General features: G+C 34.7%; 1 protein-coding gene across 1 annotated transcript; it reads right to left on the reverse strand.

Moving 5' to 3' along the window:
• Nucleotides 1–4,275: 4,275 nt before the first annotated feature.
• LOC8259305 (DNA topoisomerase 2) lies at nucleotides 4,276–11,547 on the reverse strand. The gene is made up of 19 exons (XM_048376032.1): nucleotides 10,905–11,547; nucleotides 10,058–10,350; nucleotides 9,910–9,976; nucleotides 9,542–9,812; nucleotides 9,251–9,447; nucleotides 8,960–9,178; nucleotides 8,744–8,857; nucleotides 8,544–8,654; nucleotides 8,269–8,433; nucleotides 7,812–8,153; nucleotides 7,555–7,688; nucleotides 7,097–7,469; nucleotides 6,836–7,022; nucleotides 6,692–6,741; nucleotides 6,165–6,596; nucleotides 5,865–6,045; nucleotides 5,699–5,763; nucleotides 5,520–5,625; nucleotides 4,276–5,259 (listed from the first exon to the last, which is right to left on the reverse strand). The coding sequence occupies exons 1-19, from the start codon at nucleotides 11,448–11,450 to the stop codon at nucleotides 4,628–4,630; spliced, it is 4,485 nt and encodes a 1,494-aa protein (XP_048231989.1). The 5' UTR covers nucleotides 11,451–11,547; the 3' UTR covers nucleotides 4,276–4,627.
• Between the last annotated feature and the right edge of the window lie 2,873 nt (nucleotides 11,548–14,420).

A 14,420-nucleotide genomic window follows, 5' to 3' on the forward strand; every position in this document is an offset into this window, starting at 1 on the left:
GTTAATCTTGTAAGAGAGGAAGATAAAGACCATGCGAAAATAGTTGTCTCAGATGTTGTTGCTGCCATTTTGCATTTTTTAAATCCTTCTATGATTGAACTCAATAACAAATTATGAACGCTAATGAGGTTCAACTCTTCAAGATGTAATAGTAAAAGAAAAGGAAGAGGTAATAATGAAAGAAGAAATGATAAAGCTCAAGTGGAATGTTACTCTTGTGGCAAGATTGACCATTACTCTTGGGAGTGTCAAATTAAAGGTATCGAGGAAGAAACAAATTTATAGACGAGGAGACTCATTCAGTTAGAAAGAATAACGCTTGGGAACTTAATACTTTTCCAACTGGTCATCAATCCATTAGAGTTAAATATGTGTACAAAGCTAAGAAGAATACCAAAGGTGAAGTAGAAAGATACAGGGTGAGACTTGTTGTGAAATGGTACGAGCAAATATATAGCATTGACTATGAAAAAATGTTTGCTCTTATTGCTTGCATAGGAACTCTTAAATTATTGATTTTATTTACTGCTTAAATTATTAAAAAATTCATCAATTATATGTCAAATCAGTCTTTCTGAATGCATATCTTACAAAGAAAATAACAACCTAAAGGGTATGTCCTTAAAGGTAAAGAAGACGAGGTTCTAAAACTTAAGAAGACATTGAACAGGCTCAAACAAGCACCAAGAGCTTGGAATAGTTGAATCGATAAGTATTACCAATAGAATGGTTTCAACAATGCACTTATGAGTATATGCTCTTTACGTAAAGTAAGAGAAATTTTTTTTGTTTGTATTTATATGGATGATCTCATATTCACAAGGAATAATTAAAAAATATTTAACGATTTTAAGAAGGTAATGTTCTAAGAATTTGAGATGACTGACAAATCAAGATCTTTGGAACTACTAATTTTCAATTTTGTAAGTGCAGCGAGGTGGCATATACTAGTTGAAAGAAACTTGAAATTATTACAACTCTCAATATTGAGAACTTAGAGACTTATCAAGCATCTCAACCCTTTCTCTGGTAGACACTCTGGTTTTTCATAGTCATAGATCTTCATATAGTAGAGAGAGGTAAGAACTCTGAAGAAATCCTTCAGTTTAGATTTTTAAACTTTACAACCACCAATTTTTTGAGATGTTAATCTTGTAATAGAAGGCCATGAGAAAATAGCTGCTCTTAATGTTACTACTGCCATTTGGCATCTGTTGACTCATGTGATTGAACCCAATAACAAAATATGAATGCTAATAAGGTTCAATTCTTTAAAATGTGTTACAACCGAATTTATTTATTTTTTTATTAATAATTAATATTCATTAGCATGTCATTAAACATGTCATTTGCATCATAATTATGTATGACCTATTTTATTATATTATGTGGTAGATAAATAAATTATTTAGTTACATATTAATTTAATTGAAAGTTAATGATTTTGGACTAAATTGGAAAGTTAGAAAGAAAGAGGATTAAATTGTAAACTTTCCTATGTTTACACCAATTTACCAAAAAACTGTAGCACCTAAACTCAAACATCCAATTGTATAGCAATATATATATAATTAACTTTATAAACATAATTTATTACTTAGTTACAATATACATTCATAAATAAATTATGTTTATAAAGTTAATTATATATATATTGCTATACAATTGGATGTTTGAGTTTGGGTGCTACAAAATATGGCAACAAAATCATGATTATCAAATTACAACACACTTGAACATGTAATTTTACAAGACGAAAAAATGTAATCAACAACTAAGAACAAATGCTTCTTTAATCCATCATTATTGACTATATGAGCTTTCCTTTGCCACTCTACAAAATCTGGTAGAGGATGAGAAAAATAATTGTTCTTTTTTTCTAGTCAACAAATAGTTTTCAGTAGCAAAAGAAGAATATGTTATTCTATTGTTCATGTACTTGGACCTCAAAAGAGAAAGCTCGAGAATTTTCATAGATGAGAGTTAAGCAAATGATGGTAGATACTGCTAATTGTTACTATTTAATGTAATCTTCACAATATTTAGAAGCAATAAGACCATGTTCCCTTCCTTCTAACTTATTGGACTCTCATTCTTGCACTTGATTTTTATTCCATAAGTCATCTAAGACAAGTAGATACCTTTTCCTTATAATATGGTCGAAGCTAACCTTGCAATTGTTCTATCTCTAAGTTTGTGCATTAATAATTGGTCAAACAACTAACAATTTTTTTATACAAGTGACTTCAAATCAAGATCATCAAAGACACACACACCTTCATTCTTATCTTAAAATATGACATTATGCTCTCGTTATTGTAACCCAATTATGCAAGTGTTGTGTTTTTATGTTTGCCAATTCTAACTATTGAAATGACTAAAGCATTCACTTTATTACTGAAACTTATTAGAAGATCCACAATCATCCTTTTATCACTATTTCTTCCAAACATCTCAATCAGAGGCAAAAAAGAATGACTTGCCTCCTCACTTTATTCAAGTATTTCCTTTCATTCTACTTCTAAAAGTGGAACCTGATCTTGTTTGATGAAATATCATTTAATTGCTTTCGAGCACTATTAATTTTATGAGACATTTTCAAACTGAAAACAATACATTTCTTGAAAGGGAAAAGAAAGCACGAACTACTCAAATCATGCTATTACAATGTAGATTCACTTTTCTTCTCATAATTCAGTTGTTCCACATTACAAAATGCAAAGTTAAGCTTTCCAAGCCTATCCTTAACTTGATTTTTCTTCTGTTGGTGCTTATTTACATCCTCAATAATGGCAACTAAGGTGGAAAGTGTTCCAAAGAGTTTCCAAGGCATATGCTAATCTTTTGAAAAGTTGGGAAAGCCAAGCCTCCCTAGAAATTTTACTGCAACTCCATTCAAAATTGTTTCTGCTATGCTTTTAGGTGAAGGATAAAAAACTATAATTCTGATACAAGAAAGGCCTATGCCTAACCTAAAAAGGGCGTAGAATCCAAGTCTCTACTATAGTGCACCCTTGACAAACCTTTATGACCAACGAGAGGGATTATCTTACTGTAAGAACAACTAACTTAACAGCTAAATGAAAACTTCAGGCCAAGTCCTCTTAAGAAAATAGGAAAGAAAATATTAGAGTGGTTAAAGAGAATTAATTAGAATGGATTTCTAAAATGCACATTAAACAGGACCTTATTGAAATCCCTAAGAAATGATAATAACTATATTCTGCAACTTGCATATGATGAAACATAAAAGATTCCTAGAGGCTTTTTCTATATAGATAAGGTACCAATAAATAATATAAATTATTCGTAAAAATAAGATAATGATAGCATAATTCCATGTAAACATTATCACAAAGCAAGGTTATAAACAAATTATTTAACTGTCATAATAAAAATTAGGGTATCATTTGGTAAAGACCAATCCATGGTCAACTGATGGATGTAACTAACCCTAATTGCAGGTTACATAAAAAATTAATTTTTTTAATCATTTAAAACTTCCTCAATTAAGAAGCTTATCCTATCTCGTTGATTCTCATCAAGCTTAATTTTGTTCATAGATTAGCCAATGTTATTGCTGATAAGTTGGTTAGATTTGCTTTTAGTTTATCAGTTGATTGCTTTCACTCTCTTCATGACTATTGTTGCTAATGTTGTTTCTCTTAAAAGTATCCGCAGTGATTTATACCTTTTTAGGATGTAACCATGTCATTTTCTTATTTATCTCTACTTTCATTTTACTATTTATTAGTATATATTACTCTAAAGAGTATAAAAAAATGAATCCATAATTAGATCACATTTTTATTTTAATAATTCACAAGACATATCTAATAAATAAATAAATATATTTTCTAAAAGTTTATTTCATTGATTCTAAAAAAATAATTTATTAACTTCCAATAATATTTTACTTTCCAAAAAAATTTATAGTCTGGAAAATAGAATATTCTTTTATTTTTAAAAAATTACATAAATGGAAGATATTAATTAAAGAAAAAAAAAAGGAAAATATTTGCCTTTGCCAAAACTGTCCACTTTGCATCATTTTGAAACCCATTGTGTGTTGCATCCATGACACGCATTATGGGCAACTCTCTCCTGCTACAGGGGAGTGTAATGAGGTCAGGGTTTAATTTGTACAGTGTCTAGGCATTCAATCTTGTATTGCATAGACTCACTGGATGTAGATTTTTAATTGCAACAATTTTGTGTTTTCTTCTATTAGGATTTACAATATTTATAATGATTGATTTTGGGGCACAGTCATGATTCTTCACAACCAAGAATAACAGGTTTTGACATTATAGACAGTTAGAATCAAGAAGCAGAAATGAATGCAACAGAGATTGGTAAGAGCAGTATGGTCAGGGCATTGGTTGTCTAAGCCATTTATGATTTAGCTGCATGTCACTTTGGCAAACCAATTATAGTATTTGAGCAACACAATTTACAAGTACCCATTTACAGGAAATTTGTCAGATTACAAAACAAACTCAACTATAGCTACATGTTTGAGATTATCAAGCCGATAAAGAACAGTAGCATAGCATTCAAGGGAGAATTACAATTCATCATTTTCTCATTTTCTAATCGGATGTTCGCAATGCCTCTTGCGGTCCGCTTAGTCTTCATCTTCGTCAAAGTCGTCATCATCATCATTGTCCTGATTGCTCTCAGAGTCGGAATCGGAAATTTCAACAGCTTCTTCACTGTCTGAGTCACTTATCACATACTTGGTCTGTTTGCGGTTTGCCCTCTGCGGTCTAGCTCTTGCTGGCACCTCGGTAATTTCTTCCATGTTACTGGATGTAGAAGTAGAACCAGACATCTCTTCACTTCCAGTGGCCTCACTTCCCTTGGCAACTCTGCCTAGTACAGAACCACTCTTCTTGTTGAATGGGGACGCCCTCATTTTCCTGACTTTCTTCTCTGGTGATATTCCTGGATTTTCTGCCGGCTTCAGCATTTCAGTTAGAAGCTTCTGACCTAATCCTTGAGACTCCTTCTTTGTTGGTCCTCTTTTCTTTGTGCCCGCAGGAGGTTTGGCTGCCCTGGAATTCGCAGCTGGCTTTCTGCCTCCTTTCTTTTTTGCTTCTGGAACAGGTACCACTTCTACATCAGACTCATCGTCAAGGTCTACTTCATCCTCACTCTCAGATAACTCTGAAATAGTTGCCACAGGCTTCTTCTGGGCAGCAGCCCTTTTGCTAGTTTCTTTCCTAGCAGGTACTTGGGGCATATCAGTTTCCATGGCTGTGAGGGTAATAACAAATAAGATTTGCGCTGTTAGAGAACTTCACATCATAAACAGACTAGTCAATTAAATTTTGTACTTGGCAGACACTTCCATCCAAAAATCACCCTTTCCCTGTTATATTGGAAAAATCCACAATTTAAAGTGAAAATATTTGATCTTGTTCTAGATATTATTCACTTTCCTTATATTTTACTGACTTCGACTAGTAATACCAGCTCAAGGACAGATCAACTAACAGCAAGGAAGAATAGCTTACTGGTGGACTGTTCAGGCGAAGAATCAAGTCTATAAGCTTTCAGCCTATCTTTCAGTGCTTCAACTTCGTCATCTTCATCGTCCGAAATGGGAGTGGGTTTTTCTTGCTGAAAACAAATTCATGCATTCATTACTAGGAGCTTCGCAGCTGAATAAATGGCGTGTAGAAAATAAACATACCTTCTTAGCAGGAGCTTTCTTTGAAGCTGCCCTTCCCTTCGGTTTCACTTCCTCAGACACACTTTCTAATGAGCCAAGTGGAAGAACATTAAATTAGGTCATGGATACATCTCAACCAACCAAAGAAAAAGTAATAAGACGAAAACATTTCTACCTAGCTGCTCACCTGTTTCCATTGCAGAATTGGATGTTTGTCCCATGATTTCTGCAGCTGCTTCTGTATTTTTGACCGTCTTATTGTTCTTCCTAGGATTTTTTGGTGGTTGTCGAGAAACCTTAAAACCCCCTTGACCATTTGTGTCTTTTACCGACTTCTGTCTCTCCAGTGCATCTTCAGCGTCCAATTTCTGAAATGATGCCCAAACATCAGGAAAATAATTACAGGCTTGACTAACATAGGATTGTGAAATAGAATATTGACAGACAACCAAAACAAGTAAACAAGTGGATGAAGTCTTGTCCATACATCAAGTTGCGACTCAAAAGCTTCAAGGTCTTTCAACCATAAATCCTTTGGAGCTGTCCTCCTTAAATTTTCAACTTCCTCACTGATTTTGTCCTTGTCGGCACACAACTTCTGAACCTTCTCAAGGGTCAAGGTTCCAATAGACATAGACAGTAAATACTCATAATCAGTAGCCTGTACTCCAGTCTTGGAGTTCTCTTCCACGTCCTCTGTGCTCTCTGATTCTTCTGTATCATCAGCTGCCCCAGCAACCACAGCTTCAACAGGTTTATTCTTAGGGAAAGGAGTGAACCCTTTCTGTCGTAGCTCCAAGAGCAGCTCAGCTCTCTTCCTGTTGTTCACTATTATCTCCCCCGTAACGACCCCAAGGATAAACCTTACCTTGTTTTCCAATATCAGTGCCTCCATTTCAAGACTCGCAAGTTTAAAGTTCTGCATCAATTAGAAGAATTGACCATGGTCAAACGCAACTTCAATGGGAAGTCATAACTGCCAGAAATTTCTACTACAACTAAAAATGAACTTACCTTTCTTTTCTCGTACAATTCAAACCTTAAGTGAACAAATTCTTCAAGAACTGCAGATAAAAATATGCAAAGTAAGTAATTTAACAATGTAATGTTACTATATTAAAGAAAGCCACACACTGATATGTAGTATCTAACTCATACTTTCTTCAGGGCTGTCATATTTCTTAATCACGCCTTTTGGATCAAAGAGGTGCATGTTACTTGTGCTAATTGTGGTAGCCAGTTTAAATTTCTTCAGCAAACCTTCATCCTTAACTTGCTTCATTTTCTCCTCTGACAAGAGGACTTCAAAACATACAGATACATCATCTCCATACTTCCTGAAGTCCTGTAAACAGAACATCGTGTATGAGAAAAGCTAGAATCACTACAAGACACCTTTTGGTAAACACAGGTATTTACCTTGATAAAAGCATCCTTGGGCAAGTTTCCCTTCTCATCTCTAACATTTTCTATAACAGAATTCAAAAAGTCCTTGTATTCATCAGTCCACCTACGAATTGGCAATTCTGTGATCCTAACAGTTGTCTCATTCACTTCCTCAATGATTCCATTGACAGCATAGCTACCCCCACCTTCCTTCGATGCACTTTTTTCAATCGTTCCTTTAAAACCTTTGTACCAAGGATGCATAGGTTCCATTTTTTCACCATTCAAGAAGCGTCTCAAGTTTGCAACAATATCTCTTGGATTGTAATTGGGGATAAAAGTGCTCCACCCAGTGCCAATTCCTTCACAACCATTCACAAGAACCAATGGAATAATTGGGGCATACCTAAATAGCAAAAAATGTTAGGTAACTTTTTCCACTAGCACATCCTGAATTTACACGAAATTGCATAAATGAGAAAAAAGATTACCAAGTGGGTTCAATTGAAAGGCCATCTTCTTGTAAATAGTCGAGAAGGCAGTCATCATCCTTGGGGAACAGGAACCTTGTAATAGGAGAAAGACAGGTATAAATGTACCTTGGACTTGCGTGATCTTTCCCTCCCTATATGAAATAACAAGTTCATATACAAGAGAGCATCAAAATGTGACAAATGCCATCATCATATTAATAACAAGCAGAAGTGAAGTTAATTAAATTTTAACTAGCGAACATGGTTTATCTTACCGAGCAACGGGTGCCAAATTGCCCTTTTGGTGCCAGAAGATTGATATTATTGCTGCCAACAAAATTCTGTGCCATGCCAACAATTGTAGATTGAAGACTCTGCTCACCATGGTGGTAAGCGGACTGCTCGGATACATAACCTTGCAATTGGACAACTTTAAGGTCTTTGACCAAGTTCCTCTTGAAACAACTGAAAAGTATCTTCCTTTGAGCTGGCTTTAGGCCATCAACCATGGAAGGAATAGATCTTTGAAGATCCGCCACAGAAAACAAAATAAGCTCCTTGTTGATGAAATCACTGTATTTTATGAGCTTGTTTTTCTGCTCGAGGTGAGTGCCAGGCTGCAAAGATCAAGATGACAATCAGATTCTGTTGAACTTAGAAGGCATTTTTGGGAAAATAGATAAAAGAGAAAAGGGAAAAAAAATACAACTGCGTATAATTACAACTTCTAACCTGAAAATGCCGAAGCCAGTTTTTCCTTTCATCAACCTTCTTCTTACTGAACGCGAGCTCTATGGCAGTCCCATCTTCTTCATTCATCCAAACAAAATCTTTCTGATGCTTGTCAATATCTCTAAAGTACTGCATGCCTTCCTTTTTATCATTTGTTCCTAATCCCTGTCGGATCAGAAACTCTATTACGAAAGCACAAAATAACAAGCACTATTTCATAGCAGAGAATATGACAAAAAAATAATCGTAATTGCTTTCTTCTAATAAAACAAAACCTTATAGTACTTGATTGTCCAACCATTGGCATTCCCCATCAAACTTTCCTTCCATGAATAGTACTCAGGCATAGTATAAAAGGATAAGATTTTTCCACTGCGATGAGTTGCCTGTACAAAATGAACGACCAGGAACTGTAAATTACTGGCGAAAGGAAAATATGCCCAAGTAGATGTACTGGTTAATTAAATTTACCAACCTTCACAATAGGAGTTATAAACTCAACCAAGAACGATGGAATTTTCAGCAAAGATGGCCAGAAATAATAAATAAAATTGATCAGCAAGCCCTTAATGTGGGAGCCATCATAATCCTGTATAGATTGAACTCTTGTTAGAAAGTTTCAGCTGCAATTCGAATCACTAGCCGTGATGAAGACTCAAGTAGACATAAAACAATATGGAGAAAACATAACCTGATCGGTCATTATCATAAGATGACCATATCTCAAGGGCTTGACACTATCGTACTGCTTATTTTGCTGTAAGCCAAGGATCTTCTTGATACTCTCAATTTCCTTATTCTCATTCAGTTGTTTAGGAGTAGCTTCCCGTACATTAAGTAATTTACCTCTCAGCGGGAACACTCCATAAAGGTCCCGAACATCTTGAGGCAGTGCACCCAGACCAGATATCTGTATATACCGAGAGACATTAAGACAAGCTCATTACTATTAAAATGGACCACATTACAGATAATAACTTACTGCAAGAGTCTTTGCTGAATCTCCTTCTGTCAAAATCAAAGTACATTTATGAGAGTTTTTCGTTCCAGCCTCATTAGCATCCTCAAGCTTTGGGATATTAACCCTCCCTCTCTTTGTTCCATCGGTTTTCTTAAGCTCTTTATCATTCTTGAACTTTGCCCATGAGAGTAGATTTTCCAAGATATCAGACTTTGCTACTGCATTATTATTATTAAACAGAAACGTGAACTTGAAGTTTTTGTGAATTAATATTTCTAGCGTAGATGAAACAGAATAACTTTTCAAACAGACCTTTCTTCAGAAAGTCTTCAGGAAGTTCACATTTAGAGCCAAAATTGCTCTGGCGAAGAGTCAGAGTTTCCTTGGTTTGAGAATCAAAAGCAGGGTTATCAATGAGAGCATTGACAAAAACCCATAGATAGTTCTTCACATGGTGTGCTTTGATGTTGGCATTCTTGTTCTTTTTATTAACAACTCCGACCAGATAGTTACTGATCTGACTAGTTACATAATCAACATGAGTTCCACCCTTGATTGTTGCAATCGAGTTCACAAAGCTGACCTGTTATAAGACCAAAATAATTATGAATAAAGGAAGAGCAGTGAAAATGCAAATAGCTCTGGTACTTGAAACATGTTTCGAACAGTATCCCAGTTACCTGTTGGAACTGTCCCTCAGTAGTACTCACGCATATCTCCCACCTCTCACCTACCTTTTGGTAGAAGCTGGTATACAATTACAACATCAGGATATGCAGATACATAGAAAATGTAGATGTTTAAACAAATATTACATAAGAAAACAACCTTTTATGACTATCTGAGGCAGGTTCTGCGACAGAATCAAGGTACAATTTAACATAATCCTGAAATGATTTAATAGGAACCCGCTTCCCATTAAGCTCAACCTTCACAGACTTTCCAAGACAGCCAGCAATGTCAATCACACGCTTTTTCATCAGTGCAACCACATCGTCTTCAAGCATATCCATGTTAAATTTTGCTAAATCAGGCTTAAAAGAAACCTTTGTCCAATTCTCACCCTCCTTGCACTTGGTTATGCTTGGAGCAGACTTCTTCCCCATGTTGTTCGAGAATACCTTCAAGTCACCATCAACAATTTATATAAACCGGTCCAAGTGCCATAAGCGTTTCGCAAAAATTAAACCCAAAACTCGAAGGTAAATGCAAGAGCAAAGCTCTTAAATAGAGTCTTTTTCAAAAAAGAAAGGGTTTCTAACCAAATTAACCTGAAAGAAATTTCTTAAATACCATATATATAACAGCAAGGACCAAACCAAGTGATAAAACATTCAACCCAAAAGAGGCATTTCAAATAAGTATATAAAATGATTCAAATGCCCCAGTAAACTTAAAGATCCATCACACTAGTTCTCCTTTCACTACCAATTTTCCCCATCTATAAAACAATGACAAATGTCCCAAAACTTGAAACCCATAGCATAGATTAGCCTAATCAAACCACCATCTAATTCAGAACAAATTAACAACAAGCAAAACTCAAAATTGATAGCGTAGATAAAGCAAGTCACACCCTAATTAGACTTAAATTAGAAATAATATAGAAACCCTAATTAAGTGTTTGTTTAGCAATAATAAAGTAAAAGAATAAATAGAAGAAATTAAAAATTACCTGCTTATACTTCTTCTGCCTTTTCCCATCAGCAGTTTCAATGACAAACTCAGTTGAAAAAATATTAGTAAGTTTAGCACCGTACCCATTTCTACCACCGGTAGTTTTCTTAACAGTATCATCATAATTACTACTCGTCAACAAATGCCCAAATATCAGCTCCGGCACATAAACCCCTTCTTCCTTATGTATCTCCACTGGCACGCCGTCTCCATTGTTATACACACTTATCATATTATTCTCCACATCTATCACCACTTTCAAAGCGTCCATTGTCGGATCCCTCTGCTTGTTATCGGCCGCATTCACCAGTATTTCGTCGAAAATTTTGTACAGACCTGGCACGTAGGTGACGTTGCGGTTCACCATTTTCTCATCCTCGTAGACCCACAATGTTTGCGTGTGTTTCTCGATCGAGCCTATGTATGTGTCGGGTCGGAGCAGGATGTGCTCCAGTTGGCTCTTCTTCTGGTAGGTCTCTTCTATTGTTTTCTTGTTCGCGTTGTTGCTGGTCATTAACGGGACCGTTTGAGCTGTCTCTGCCATTTTTATTCTTCTTAGAGAGAGAAAGTTAGTGTTTTTAGAGAGAGAAAAACGAAAGACACAGAGATGGTGTCCAGTGAGATGTAAAAGAGTGAGTAAAGAGATAAATAGCCAAACAATGAGGCGAAGAGAACTAACGGTTCAGAAGTTTGAATTTGAAAACTATTTTTGGGGGGAAATGGAAGGATTTGAAATTGGACGGTGGGGATTGGCTTTTTGAAGAGTGGATGGTTACGATTTCGTTCAGGTGGTCACGTGGGTGCGCGTGTGCGTGTATGACTGTCTAGAATAATCTTGAATGGTAACTTACCTCTTACTTTTAGAAAGTTAAAGGTTATTTTTAAACCCTGAACCATGTGAAATTTGTTGATTTGAGACTCAAAACTTTCAGATTGATAGAAAGAACCCTAAATTCTTTTTTATATAAATTTTCAATTTTAGCCATTACTTAAAATTTAATATCACAATAAGAAATAAAATTTGCTCGTTCTCTTTTCTTTCTCGGCTTTCTCCTTCTTTATCAATACTTTATTTAAAATAATTTATCTATATTATATTAATTTTTAAAATTTAAAATATTTTTGATATATGTGCTTAATTTTTAACACATAGAATTTTTATTTTGAAATATATACTATTTTTGACACATGAAATTCAAACTTATATATAGTTTATAATTTTTCTATTAATTTATTGAATAATAAGTTACATTTCTAAATAAATACTGACTCTAATCTAAAGAAATAGCATTAATTATATTTTGATATTATCATTAACTAATAAATAGTTTTCTAATCAGATAATGATACTAATTTTATTCTAAAAATAGCATATTAATTATATTTTAATATTATATTAACTAATAAATTATTTTTTAATTAAATAATAATTCTAATTCTAGAAAATAATATCTTAAATTATATTTTTAATATCAATTATAGTATTAAATTATATAATACTAAGATTAATTAATTAATATTTTTAAAATAATTTTCATATAATTGTATTATAATTTAAAAAAAATAAAAGAACATTTAAAAATAGTAAGTTTGCTATTATTTTTAAAAATATTATAAATTAATATTAAATATAAAAATTTATTAAATTATATTTATGAATTTAATTTTATAATTAAAAATAATAATAACAGTCGTGTAACGCATATGTAATACCTATTTTTTTAAAAAATAATAAATAAATAATAATAATAGTTTTATAAAAAAAAAAACAAAACAAAAAATATTTTCTTTCTCTTTTTCTTTCTTTCCTTCCCATCCTCCTCTCTCTCCCCCTTTCCCTTCTCCCGCCGGCTGCCTCTCCCTCCCTCTCTCCGTGCGTGTCGTTTAGGCCGCCGCCGCCACTCCCGCAGCTCCCCCTTCTTCTTCCCGCCAGCGTTGTCAAGGGTGAGGAGGCTGCCATCGTCGGTTCGACCTCTTGTCGGCGTGCTTTCGGCGATCCGACGTCGGAAACGGACTCCCCACCCCCGAAAACTCTGGGAACGACCTCCCATGCCGCAAAGATCCCCGCCGGCAGCCTCAGGAAGCGTCACTGGTGTAGCACCGTTCCGGACCCGATCCGGCGCCTTTTGGCCACTTTCCAGCTAGAATTCTTATACTTCCGGACTCCCCACAACTCGACTTTCGGGTAGGCGCTTCCGGATTCGAATTCCGACACCGTTGGCAGGACCAGCTTTCAGACCCTAGTGCTTTCCAGACGCGCGAAATATTACAATTTCGACTCAGTATAATTTTATTTAGACTCTAAAAATCATGTTGTAATTTTAGAAAAATATTATGGCTATTAATTACATGTGATGGATAATTTAAAAAAATTATTGAATTTAATTAATTGTGTTGTGGTGTGTTGCGGAGTCGAGAAAAATAATGCAGTTCTTATGGCCCGATTCCTGTTATTTAATTGTAGTATATTTGTTGTGTCTTTGGCAGGTTCTGGACCTATTTTACGAGCGGTAAATGTTCGTAATTTAGGGGGAGTTTTGCCGAATTTTCGACAGATTTCTCGAGTCTAAATTAATTTTTGGCAGTCTAATCTAAGGATCTAGGCGTAGGAAAAATTTAAGAATGTCTATTAATTGAGTGTTTTCGTGAATAGATAATCAATCCTTCCCGCCAGCTCCCCCCGAGGCATAGGAGCGGAATGCGGAGCGCGTCAGAATTATGAGTTAAAGTCACATAATCTCTACACTATTGTCAAGTCTAAATTTAATATGATACTTTAGAAATTATGTTTTAATATGATTATTAGTATCGCAATATAAATAATTTCATTTAATTATTAATTATTGAGAATAATTTTAATATTATTATCAATAATATTATATCGTTATTTTGATACTTAATATTATATTAATACAATCATTATTATTATTTCCACATAAATTGCACGTTTGCTTTCTCCTAATTTCTAAATCTTTATTTCGGTATGTGTTGAATGATTATGTTAGACTATGATTATTATATATGTGTTGATTGTGATATTAGAATGAGGCTTTAGTAGAACATGCCACCTGATGGGTTATATCAGGACCGCGTGCGCACCAGTAATGATTAAAGACAGGTAACAAAGTTATTATGGAATATTGCCCTGGTCGAGGATAACTCTTTGGGCTGTAAAAGTTTACTGTCGGAGAAAAGTCCCTGGTCGAGCAATGCTCTCTAGGCGCCGGCTTAGTTGGGAATCAAGCGTTCAGGCTGGATGTAAGGACCCTGGTCGAGCTTCGCTCTTTGAACACCAGACCTGTTGGAATTAAGAGAGCCTAAAGGCTGCTAGTAATTGGGGTTAGGGTTCTAATGAGCCACTTGTCCCACAAATGTTAAAATGTATTTTATTTTTAAGATTATGGTATGACTCGTATTTGATGTATATGGCATGTTATACTGATGTAATAATAATTATTTTCTGAGAAGACTGCAATAGTCACAAGATTATTTGAATAACTCACTCCCGAGAATG

This window comes from Ricinus communis, chromosome 6, assembly GCF_019578655.1.
Source record: "Ricinus communis isolate WT05 ecotype wild-type chromosome 6, ASM1957865v1, whole genome shotgun sequence".
Taxonomy (NCBI): domain Eukaryota; kingdom Viridiplantae; phylum Streptophyta; class Magnoliopsida; order Malpighiales; family Euphorbiaceae; genus Ricinus; species Ricinus communis.